At 41.7% G+C, this 12,676-nt stretch overlaps 1 protein-coding gene across 6 annotated transcripts in view; it reads right to left on the bottom strand.

Annotated features, from left to right (window-relative positions):
• LOC123975312 (forkhead box protein J3-like) overlaps positions 1-12,676 on the bottom strand; it is a 69,925-nt gene that overhangs the window by 39,893 nt on the left and 17,356 nt on the right. For 5 of the 6 annotated variants that reach the window (XM_046056694.1, XM_046056693.1, XM_046056697.1 and 2 more), the window contains exons 2-3: positions 12,446-12,569; positions 11,693-12,167 (exon numbers count right to left, since the gene is read on the bottom strand). In XM_046056694.1, coding sequence (XP_045912650.1) covers positions 11,693-12,052 — 360 coding nt within the window. In that variant the 5' untranslated portion in view covers positions 12,053-12,167; positions 12,446-12,569. Of the gene's footprint in view, positions 1-334; positions 471-11,692; positions 12,168-12,445; positions 12,570-12,676 lie in introns of those variants that run through there. The other variant, XM_046056699.1, reaches the window with a different exon arrangement.

The raw sequence follows: 12,676 nt of genomic DNA, 5'->3' as shown, positions 1-12,676 counted from the left end.
TCTCCCCACACTCTGACACACTTACACACACCTACACCTCAGGTAAACACACCGGCTTGCCCCGCCTCTCTCTGTCCTGCCCCCCCCACCCACCCATCTGCTCCACTTTCTCCATCAGCAGTATGTTTTATAAATTGGCCTAAAAGACTGAGAACTTGTCTTTTTTCATATATTTCCACCCGCGATCCCTTACCACAGCAGCAGGTGAGCCGCATATTGGCTTTTTAATGACGCAGCCTATCAAACAACTGAAACCAACATCTGCACCCTGTGTGTTCACCTGGTCCGTGCGTAAAATATCCTCCGTGACTTGTAACGTAAGTTAATAACCTACCATTTTTTTTTACTGAGTGAAGTCTGTGCGAGAACACATGCACATAAGACGACTGCTGCCCCCCTGCACGCATGCGCGTGCCCGATGACATCGTCCATCCTGATGTTTCTTTGTCGAAATCGTCCGATGGAAAATCTGTAGACATGGCACAACCCTAGGGGGAAAGTAGTTCTTTACATATTTATTAAATAAATATAGTAATGTGGCATGGCAAGCTTTAACTGACAGGCGAGGAGTCTCTACTTTGCAAGGTAAGAAAGGAACCCTTCATGTCTGTGGTTTTGTAAATCCAACAGAAACCCCTGCTTAAGTGTGTGTCTGCAGGGAGACAGAGGTCAAAGGCCAGGAGGCTTTCTGGCCAGGATATTAACCTATGGAGGGCCTACAGAGAGACGTGTGCACACAAATGCACACCCACACAGCAATATTCAGGAGAATCTCTCCCATGCCCTTCAGGATGAATGTATTGAGGTGTCCTTGTGCAGAACAGACAGAACAAGAGATAGTGAAACAGAGAGAAAGAGAGAAAAGGAGGGAAGATATAGCAAGACGGGATATTTGGAGAGAGACAGAAGAGATTTTATTAACTTTCAGCTGAACCCATACAGTGCATAAAGAGAGGGTAAAATGTGGTAAAGTTTGAAGGTAAGGCAGAGGATAAGGAGCTGGGAGGAGGGCGGGTGTAAGAGGCACAAAGAAATAAAGAGCTGGAGTCGGCTGGAAGAAGGAATGTGGGGGTACGCGCACATACGGACAGGTGTCTTAGATGTGAAAGTCTCCTGGGTTCTGAGCATCATTGAAATGCCTTATTATATCCTGATGGTGACGGAGTGACAGACGCTCCACGAGAATGCAGGGTTGAATACAAGTCCCTACTTCAAACCCCATCTAATACATATTCATTTCATTTGATGGACCCTTCCCCCGCCCTCTTCACTCCCTTACTGAAGTACTTCACACAAGTCATATATAAGATGAGGTGTGTGTGTGTGACTGTACAAGTGTGTTATACACTTGTATTTCAGCATGCTCCTGCACATAAGTGTGTATGTAGGCAGGTGTGTGAACTTGTCCATGCACCCGTGACTGTGACCTCTTCATCTTTATGAATATGAGCGGCTATATGCATACTTGACAGCAATAGTGTACCAGTTTCTGCTTACAGAGTGTGTGTGTGTGTGTGTGTGTGTGTGTGTGTGTGTGTGTGTGTGTGTGTGTGTGTGTGTGTGTGTGTGTGTGTGTGTGTGTGTGTGTGTGTGTGTGTGCGTGCGTGTTGTAAAAAAAACAAAAGGCGAGAAAGGGCATGAGTGAGTGGGTATGTGTGCGCGTGTGACAAAAAGACATCTCAGATTAGGTGGAAGTAGGGTTGCTGCTGTCTCTGGGGATCTAGTAAGAAGCTCTAAAACAATAGGAGAATACTAAAATTCAGTGTATCATTCCTACCAGCAGGCTCTGCGAAAGCAAAATGTGTCCTACATCAGCTAAATCATTGCAGAGCAATGTCTACTCACAAGCCCTACTGTTTCCATGGGCCCAGACCAGTCTGCTTTAATTATTGCACCGGGCCATGGCAAGACATGAACACTGCATCCTCACAGCAGGGGATTTCAGCACCGAGCCCTCACTGCTGTGGTCCTGCCTGCTAGCAGGGCTGACCGCAGTCAACCCATGAAGGTCTACTCCCCACAAACAAGCTGTCTCTTGCGCGGACCAACACGCATCTGCGCTGAAGACTAGAGAAAAAGCTGTGTCTCTCTGTGTTCAGTTGGTTAACGATGGTTAATGACTAAAACTAGACTAAAATACTTTGGATTTTCTTTTGACTAAAATATCCAGACTTTTAGTCATCTAAAATGGACTAAATGTGACAAAAACAGGGACACATCTGGACACATCTGACACAGGACTAAGACAAAGACTAAATTTTAAAATGGCTGACAAAATTTACACTAGACTGTTGGTCCCATCTCAAAATGTTTCATTTAAATAGTAGTTAAGGTCTGAAGAGGTAAAACCAGTGCTTAAGTCCTTTTGCGCTCCGTCACTGCACTGCCGTTCTACACGAATAAAATGCAAGATTTCATCCATCCTATTGGATTTACTATTTGGTAACTAATAATGGTTTCTGTTCGCCCTTTAAACAATGTGCAGGTAAGCCATGCATTTTAAATAATTAATTATTTGATCATAAATGATCAATTATTTATTTTCAGCAGGCAGAACATTTCACGTCCTCTGGCACCTAATAATTTACAAATTAAGCACTGGGTAAAACTATCCATCGGTTGTCCTATCACGGCAAAAAAAAGATTAAAATTAAAACATTAGAGAAAAGTACCCATGTTTTTTACGACCTCGTGACCCCTCGGATTTATCTTGTGACCCTTTGGGGTGTCCCGACCTCCAGGTTGATAACCACTGTCCTGAACTGCCAAACATTAGACTTACCCTCCTAGCTATCATCCTTCCTGTCACATCAGTAGGATTTCTCATCTCACAACTGATTTAGAAAGACAAATCCTTTCAGCTGTTATTTTAATAGTGTTTCAAAAATAACACAGAGACCAAACTAGGTTGCAGAGCAGCAAGAGGTCATGGTGGCACACATCCTGACGCTAGTTGTGTCGAGCAGAGTGCTGTGGCGAAGTGACAGCTTCTGTCAGCGGCTTTTCCGGGAGAGGAGGTGAGTGAGCAGGGGAGAAGGGGAAGGAGGACAACAGGAAGGAGTGCTCTGGTTGCACTCTGCAGCCCAATAATGGTAGACAGCCTCCTTTCTCTATTCTCATGAACTTAAGACTATTGTACAGTGAGTTATAAGCTTATTAATTAAACAGAGGTAAGCTGTGTTGAGCTGTTCAGGAGTGTAACAGCCCTTGGCTTGGATAAGTAAGAGAGACGCAGAGAGTCTTAAACTGATGCTTCACGGTTTATTTTTCTTCTTGTCACCAATCATCATTTCAGGCACCGTAGAAAGCACAGTGAAAAGAGGTGTACATAAATAACATCAAGACTTATCTATAGCTGGTCACATTAGGACAGAGGATGTTTGAGAATGGAGTTAGAAAATAATTAGTCACCAAGTTAGGACATTCTTCAATGATAACCTAGTCCCTGTAGTGCAAACGTCCACGGTTCCTGTAGTAAAGGCAATTATGCTACTTTACATACTTCAGTCCGCTCACCAAGGGTGTTAACTAAGGATTTACAAATGGCAGTCACAGATGACTTACAAAAACAAACAGATACAGCACACCAAAACAAATTTTTGGGGGGCTTTTTAAAGCCCTCAACTTCAACATCCTATCCCAACTTTATAGCTGCAATACAACCACTAGCTTATAGCTACACTATATTACACAGCCTACACAATCCAAGTAGCCTAGCTAGCAAACAAGACTTTTGAGATTTTTGAAATCATACCAGTAGGAGTTAGGACAAGAAGTGTACTCTATTCATGACTACTGCACTGGTTAGCCAGTGGATATCAACAAAATCCACACAAAGCTGTCTAAGTCTGAAAACATGTTGGCCAGAGTTTTACCTCAGCATAACTGAGCTTTTTTGAAAAACTATAACATATGCCTGCTCAGATACAGAGTTATTTGACTAAAAAAGATGAAGAAGAAGGGATCTAGCCATTTTGGTCTTGTTCTGGTGTTTTAGTGACAGTGAACTGTACCAAAAAGAGTCCCTTTCACATGAACACTGTGCTTTCAGATTATACCATTTTAGTGTGGATGCACTGCAGTCATGGAGAAATTGTCATTTTTTGAAATAACAAGTTGGTCAAGGAATATTTTATTGCAGTAAGGGTGTTCAGAGCACAAAGAAGGTTAACTGAAAACAGCTGAAGAGAAAGCTTTTGTTACTTTATGGCAGTTGTTTGAACAGTATCAAAGTAAGATTTTACATTAATACTTGTCGCTGTCTTTCCAAAGTCTTTTTAAAAACCTAAAAATTAAACTGACTGTTTACAACAGACCATCACTGACACAGTCTGCGTTGGTTCAGACTACTCTTTAGGTCAAAATACTGATGACACCAGTGTCCCCTTGTACCTGACTGGTGTTCCTTAAAAAGCACCACTTACATTTTACTGGCACAAATCACCTCATACACTTGAGCAAGGCTTATAACTTTGTCATAGCTAGAAACAAAAATCTACAGTTTCCTCTTCTGTTCTATGAAATACTGTGATGTTATTTAGGGTCTGACAAAAGACAGGCCCATGTCTCTTTGCGGGATACAAACCCAGGGACCAGCGAATAAGCTCATTCTGTGGTATAATTGTCGCATTCCAGAGTGCTACGGAAACCAGGCTTAAGCCTATTATTAGCCATATGGAGAGTGCTACAGGCCTGGCTGGTTAGAGAGGGAAGAGCGGTGCTGGATGGGTGCCAAATCCTCGAGGAGATAGCAAGAGAAATTCCTCACTTTTAATTAAGAATTTAATACTGAGACTGCTATTAGTGATTAGTATGTAATTAAAAGCTCCAGCAGTGTTACACATACACGTATAATTAATAGATGCATATACTGTATGCGTGCATGTGTGTGTACGGAGGGAGCCTAAAAATGGCAGTCAATTTGTTGTTAAAAAATAGCAACAGTTTATATTAAAAATACAAATGTGGTGGAGGTAAAGGGCCCCAGGTATTTATTTCCTCATAAAGAAATTTCATCACATGCAGAAAAATGGTGGTTTTGACTGTTTCACACCTTTAACTTCTACCAGATTGGAGAAGTAAACGATATTTGTTGTATAAGGGATATCCATTGTTATAACACTTTGCCTGTGAAACATAAGTTTCGTATTGAAGAAAAAAATACTTTGTTGGTTGTGACAAAAAAAGATTACTTTATAAGCTATATACACCTACACCAAGATGTTTTCATGTTACCTCAAATCAAGCCAGAAATCTTGGTGTAGCTATGGACTCGGACCTGAATTTCAACAGCCACATTAAGACAATTATAAAGTCAGCCTACTTTCACCTGAAAAATATATCAAGGATTAAAGGACTTATGTCTCAGCAGACCTGGAATAACACGTTCATGCATTTCTCTTCAGCCAACTCGACAACTGTAACGGTGTCTATACAGGTCTCCCTAAAAAAATTGATCAGACAGCTGCAGCTGATTCAGAATGCTGCTGCTGGAGTCCTTACTAAGAGTAAAAAAGTGGATCACATCACTCCAGTTCTGAGGCCTTTACATTGGCTTCCTGTCTATGAAAGGACTGGTTTTAAAATACTGCTATTTAGGGCTGAATGATTAATCGTTTTCAAATCGAAATTGCGATTTGAAAGAAAGCGATTAGCTTATTGTGAAGACGGCGATTAAAATGTAGGTTAATTATACTGCGCATCTGACCCATTTTAAACAGTAATGCAGTTACAAATTCATTCCGTTGTCATCCTTGTGTGACAGATCTGCTCGCCAATCAGAGTGGGCACGGGGAGTGTACACTTCTGTTGCTTTTATGTTTTATGTAAAGCACTTTGAATTGCCTTATTGTTGAAATGTGCTATACAAACAAACCTGCGTTGCCTTATAGACGTGAAAGTATAACTTCTGACAACTAGTTTCTCACTAAGCCCTGCCCGTGACAACTCTACCTTCAGTAATAAGGTTCTATCTATGCACTTCAGATGATATTGTGGCAGGTTTTGTGGTTTCCAATTTTTTTAAATGCTAGATTTGCTTTTATCATGCTAAGGTAAAGCTGGATTCTGGCATTTTTTGCTGTGTTGTTAGAAAATTTAATTAACCTTTAGAAAACAAAATCCAAATCCAGATATGAGCTTTGGTAGCAAAATATTAAAAAAATTAATAATTTTACATTGGAGGTTTTCTTTTTTTTTTTTAAATCGCAAGGAATCTATATTGTATATAAACACAATGTCAGCAGGGAGACTTTGACCTTGAGACAGACACACACACACACACACACACACACACACACACACACACACATCTGGACAGCAGTCCCGTTGAGGTACATGTAACAGTGCTGTATTTGTTACTTAGTGACGATGGGATCAACACAGAGTCAGAGGAGAGATTCAATAAAACAAGCAGATGGCTGTGGCATTTTCACAGTCACCGCTATCAGACTTTTAAAAATGACTTTCTGGAAAATACAGACAAAAGCTCATTCACACAGACACAAGTAAGCTGATGTACTCACATAACCCTGTACACACATACCTTGTACATAGAGTCCCACACATAGAGTGTACACAAGTACTATGCACTGTAGATATATAGACTCACACTCAGCACACTGTGTTTTCCACAGATCTACCACACCACTGTCTCAAAGCTGAATCACAATAAGCACAGTACAGTGTTGAAATTTCAGTTGTGCTCATATGACAGAAGCTCAGGACCCTCAGTGCAGCTACAGCCACATAATGACTCCCAGCAGCCAATGACAACAGCCTTCCTCCACATACGTAAGTAAACTTGACACTGTGCACCGACCTCCACTGCCCTGAGTCGCAGATCTCCCACAGAGCAGGCAGGAGAGGACTGGAGCCAGAATAATGGCCCAGCACTGATTCATATCAGGTGATTGTCTGTGACATGTGGTGTTCAGCCAAAGGCCAAAGGCCAACGCGGTAGCGCTGCCCTTTACAGCGTCACATTAGGCCTTGCTAATTCGCAGGCAATTAGCCTGGCTGCATGGGAGCTAGCCTCTGGCAACGGGGGTCGCAAGAGAGCACGTTAGTCAGCACAGACTGCAACAAGCCATTTGGTGAAGGTATAGCTCTAGACTGCATTTCTCGAGATGTAAATAATGGGAAGGCCTGCACATTTCAATAATAATATAACAGTGAAATGAGCTTTGAATATTTCCCATCATTATATTCAGCCAAAATAGAATAGGGCAGCATATAATACAGATTCATCTATACATACTTTTTTTATTTAATCAATTCATCATTTAGTCTGTAAAAGTCAGAAAATAGTGAAAAATATCCATCAGCAGTTCCCAGAGCCGTTTGATACTTTGTTTTGTCTGAACAGAAGCACAAAACCCAAATCTATGTACAATCATCTGAAACAAATAGTGACATTTAAGAAACTGAAACCAGTGAATGCCATTTTGTGCTTGATAAAGGGCTTAAATGACTCCATCCATGAAAACATTATGAAAATTGTTCTGTCAATCGACTAATCGTTTCAAAACCTATAGTATAAATAGTAGTATAAAACTAAATAGAATAGAAAACAATGTTATTCACCAAGCTGGAAAACATTATTTCACATAAAATCAGGACAAAAAAAATAAAACCGAATAAATAAAACAGTCTGAAAGGAAAGCTAATTAAGACAGAACATAAAACACTCAACAAAAAATACTGTAGGGCAGGTGGTGAAGGTCAGTTTTTAGAGTTTAAAATTCTGATTGCACTTTCTCAAAACACCAAAAACGGATTTAATTACCGATGACTCACTGTTACAAACTGACGAATGAGAGACAAAGCCAGAAAGCAAAAAAGAGAAACTCCTGTGTGGCTTTGGTATCCTGCTGTGTGCTCAATATGAGTTGTGGTAAAGGTGGACCCTGGAGTGGAGGGACACGTGGGTGTGAAAGGGCTGCGAGGGGGCTGCAGAGGGCATGGGAAAGTAGAGCGGTGCACAGTGTAGGACGCAGACAGAGTGAGGGAGAGGTTGGTAAAGATAACATAGGTGAGATAATGCTGTTGCAGTGATTCGAAATAATGCTAGAATGACGCAGCCTGATGCAACTCTGTTTGCATTCCACTCCAGTGTACTGTCTCTGCTCTACACACTATTCCTTTATTTTAAAAACGCAAATACTATGCATGCATGTTACACAAGATGAATATATGAGCATCAACAAGCTCCATAAACAAAAGGCTCATGCATTCGTGTGCTATCTAATTTCATGTTGTTGTTTTTTTTGGTACAGATTCTAAACCTCCTCCACAACTCTGGAGGAAGGTTCTCCTCATTACTTCTCAGATGAAAAGCGCTCTCCATATTCATTTCCAGCTAAGACACAAAAATCTCACGACCTTGGGAAGCTACATGATTATAACGGTTAACTAGATTTAATGCACTTCAAAGTGTGTGTGCGCGCACGCGTGTGTGTTTGTGTGCAGATGCAGTAAGCTTGTGGTGTACCACCAGTGTATGTATTTGTGTGATTTCTAAGGATGGAAGCTGATGTATGCATGTGTGAGCTTGGCGAGTGTGTATGACTGTGTGTTGTCCTGGTTTCAACTCTGCCGTTCCTGCACTCTCACATTATCATACAGAGCAGACGGAGTGCGTGTGCTGGGTAGTAAAACTCTCCTCTGCTCCCTGACAGTCTCCTCTCTCTTCTCCAACAACCCCCCCCCCCCCCCCCCCCCCCCCCGCTCTCCTGCTGAGCTCCCTGTGTGTAATCTGTAGACTGCACACGTACACTGCCTACCTGAGTGGGAGTCTCTCTGGGCGTACGAGCTTGTATACGTGTGCACATGCATGCATCTGTGGCAGAGGGTGAAGGAGACAGCAAACACAACAGACCACGTGTGAGGCGTTTTCCTGAAAGATCAAGTGTTCGCCTTGAGTTGGTACATTCAGAAAACACGCATTTCAAACTGTGTACTTGCAACGTGTGTATGTGTGAGCCGACAATGTCTGCGGAACGTTGCAGCCAGACAATCTCTGTGTCTGCGTCCCACTGCGTACAGCTGACAGCAATCACCTGAACTGGAATGAACCGGACTTATGTAACTTTCCCTGTGACGGCCATGGCTGGTATAAAACAAGCCCCACTGTGTTGAGTCGGGTCATCCAGGAAGCAAAAGTTTGCAACCTTTTCTCAAAGACTAGCACAGAAATGTGACTTGTGCTTTACCTTATGGTACTACAGAGAGCTTCATTTTTTACTTTACATGCTTCTCAAATTTCCGTTCATGGCAGGTCAGTGGTTGTGAAACTGTATTTTTTTTTCTCCACATATCACTAAAACACCGTATCTCTCTTTATTGGTAACAATCTCCATAGAAGCCACAAACAGAAGGGACAAAGCGAGTGAGTTTTTTTTTTGAAGTCCCATGCTTTGAAAAACATATTCTGTCAAATACTATATACTGACAAATAAGAACAATATTGTACATTGTTTATATGGCCTTGGCCAAAGTGGAAAGCAACACAACTTTGGGTTATGTATCTCACAACTCTCTGCACTGATACCATGGACAAAATGCTCGAACATGTGAAAATATAACCACAATACCATCAGTGCAGCGCTTTAATGATGCTACTAGAATGCAGCCACACACACAAATCAATGAATCTAGAGGTGTAATTATGGGGTACTAAAACACCCTGGCACCCAAATACAACCAGCAGGAGAAGGCAGTCATGAGAGAAAGTCTGAATGGTCTTAATAACCCCTATCCTCTCTCCCCGAACAAAAAACGAATTGATTGAATCCTACATGCAGGTACGAATCTCTGCCAACACAACCTGGCTTGTATCATAACCTTTTTGTATCCGTTTCTGGCATGCATCTCTGCTCGGGGAATGGTGTGTTGAAGATTATAGACGGGGAACAAACAAAGGTTCGTGGAAGAAGAGAGGAGAGGAGTGAGTGACTAAGAGGGGGGGGGGTTGGTGAAGTGCAAGTGCTTGGAGATGAAGATAGAAAGTGAACGAGAGAGAAATAATGAGAGAAGAAGAAAAAAATGTTCCTGCTCTCAGAGAGATGAATTGGTTGATAGTTTGCAGACAGCCTTTTCGATGTGTCAGTGGAAGGACTATATCCATCCCCTTCTTCACTAATAAGGTAGAGAATCCCCAAGACACAACCGTAGGGATCTATTCATTTGTCTCCAATAACACAGCCACCTTTCTGCTCATATTAGCCAGGATTTGCATGGCTGCATTTACATAAGGATTTAATAATGTCATCTGAATGAGACGAAATGCATCTGTCAATCATTCCTGGTTCACTAAAAGGTTTCTGTGCTCTTCGAGGCGACCACTGGATCAGATTTGTGCATTTTGAGCATTAGCAATAGGGTTGAGGTTCGATAGCTTTGATCAAATTTGAATCCACTATAAAAGCTGCTTGTTGAATCCGATTTCATTGAAATCTATTATGGAATCTAGGTTTAGCTTTCAATATTTGTACGTTATAAATAATGTAACTAAACTCAATTTAATTTAGGTATATGATCACCTTTTGTTTTGCAGAAGCAGTATGAGTAGCTGCGACCTAAAAATACGATGAGCACAATGAAAGCACAATGTTGCCTACCTACTGTTGCACACCTTATATGTCATGAGTTGCTTACTCTAAAACACAAGGTCCTCATTCAGAACTACTAAGTTGATAAGCTTAAATTATTGATAAGATATATATGCGAAAGTATAACTGGCACCTTGGACGCGATCCAAAACAGACCAGTGGAAAACCTACCTAAACCCAGCATTCATAAATACATTTTTTAAAACGAGACCCAACAGCAACCCCAGCAGCAACACAATACAACATCAATTAACAAGCAGCCACGGTCAAGAGCAGCAATATAATAAAAAAATCCTAAGAACTAATGTCAGAAACAAAGTCATTTATAGGTTTCACAGACTAATTTAATATCTGTGAATTAAATTCCAAAAAGCAATTGTCGTTTAATAGCATAGAGCAATAGACTTCCTAAAATATTTCTCTTCACTGAGTGGACCCATGAAGACCTCTACTCCCACTACTGAAAATTACATGACTCACCTCTCTGTTGGTCTTGTTTAACTGCAAAAACAGTTCACAGTCCAACAGTGAACATGGAGTTGTGTTAGAGAGTGTTGTTTCTTTCTCTAAGTAAAGTAAGTTAGAGAAATAGCATTAATTAGCTACATCTGATATAATTTACAGTGCTGATGTTTTCTGAAAGCGTCGCAGTCAACACTAGAGGTCGACCGATATGGGTTTTTCAATGGCCGATCAACTGCATTGTTCTCTAGAGTATAACAATATATATTTAACACTAGCTAGAAATGTTTTAGATTTGATGTCATTTAGGATGATATCTCGACCTGTGAGTGCAGGTATTGGGCGATGCCGATTATATCAAAAACGATATCAGCCCAAATGATCGGTTTATCATTAGTCAAAAAAAAGGGGACACCTGCTTGAATGATTTGTGCTCTTTCCTTACAAAAAGATTGAGAAATGATTAAAAATAGTTGATAAGATAATATTTCTTTGCCTTTCTTTGTGAATATGGGTATTTTACCATCCTATAACCAGACCAATTGGAACCAGCTATATGAGTTCAACCATAAAGAGCGAGACTCCATTTAACATAGTTAATTTCTCATGTCTCATCTTACCTTCCAGCCGCTGCCCGCCTCTCGGTAGTAGGGGAAGTTGTCACAAATCCACTGGTAGATCTCACTGAGGGTCATCCGCTTGCGAGGCGAGCCGTTGATTGCAAAGGTGATTAAGCTAGCGTAGCTGTAGGGTGGTTTACCGTCTCTGTGCTGTGCAGCTTCCTCCTGGTCCAGAGTTGTTCCTGGGTCCAGATGGGTGATTTTTTTGCCAGGCCCATGCCCATGATGGTGACCGTGGTGGTGGTGTCCATGGTGGTGGCCGTGGTGGTGCCCCCCATCTGCCTTCTGGATGGCTGCCCTCATGCTGAGCTGTGGGAGCCAGTCCATTGAGGTCAGGCTACTCTCCAGCTCAGAGGTCATGGTGCTTGTAGGTCGAGGGGTCAAAAGGGAATGGTGAGAGGCTTAGCAACGTGGCGTATGGAGGATCTCCTGTTGGCTCACTGAATGGGTGCTGTGCAGCAGCCTTGGCTCAAGTCTGGAAGAGCAGGAGGTTTGTTTACTACGCCTATTCATCTCCTTTAGTTGGAGCAGAAAGCACACTTGGCAGAGACACACAAACGTTAGCTTGCACATTATTTTCCACATACAGTGTAGCTTTGTATAATGGAAAACTAAATATTTTGGCATGTTCATCACTTGGTCTTTAACGCTGGACATAAATATGATCTGCAATGTGAAAACAGTTGTATTTTATTAATTAGACAGTGAAAAGGATAGCAGTATGGGGGACTAGGTATGAGTTAAGCGTCTTACTCTTCCCATTCCTTTCCATCTTTCTTTGGGCCAAAGCATCTGGGGAAGTCACCGAAGTGAAAGGTAGAGTCCTTCCCTCGTGCATGTTCACAAGTTCTTCATTTAGCCACTGCAATGGCCGCTGCTGTAACGCACAAACAGAAAACCACACAAGACGGTGAGCTTGCACTGCCAGACAGCCTTCATAAGATATTAATATCGCACAACCGCTCAACTGGCCTCGGCATCTGT

This window comes from Micropterus dolomieu, linkage group LG08, assembly GCF_021292245.1.
Source record: "Micropterus dolomieu isolate WLL.071019.BEF.003 ecotype Adirondacks linkage group LG08, ASM2129224v1, whole genome shotgun sequence".
NCBI lineage: Eukaryota > Metazoa > Chordata > Actinopteri > Centrarchiformes > Centrarchidae > Micropterus > Micropterus dolomieu.
Note: the sequence above shows the minus strand (reverse complement) of the source record. Positions and strands in the feature narration are given on the sequence as shown.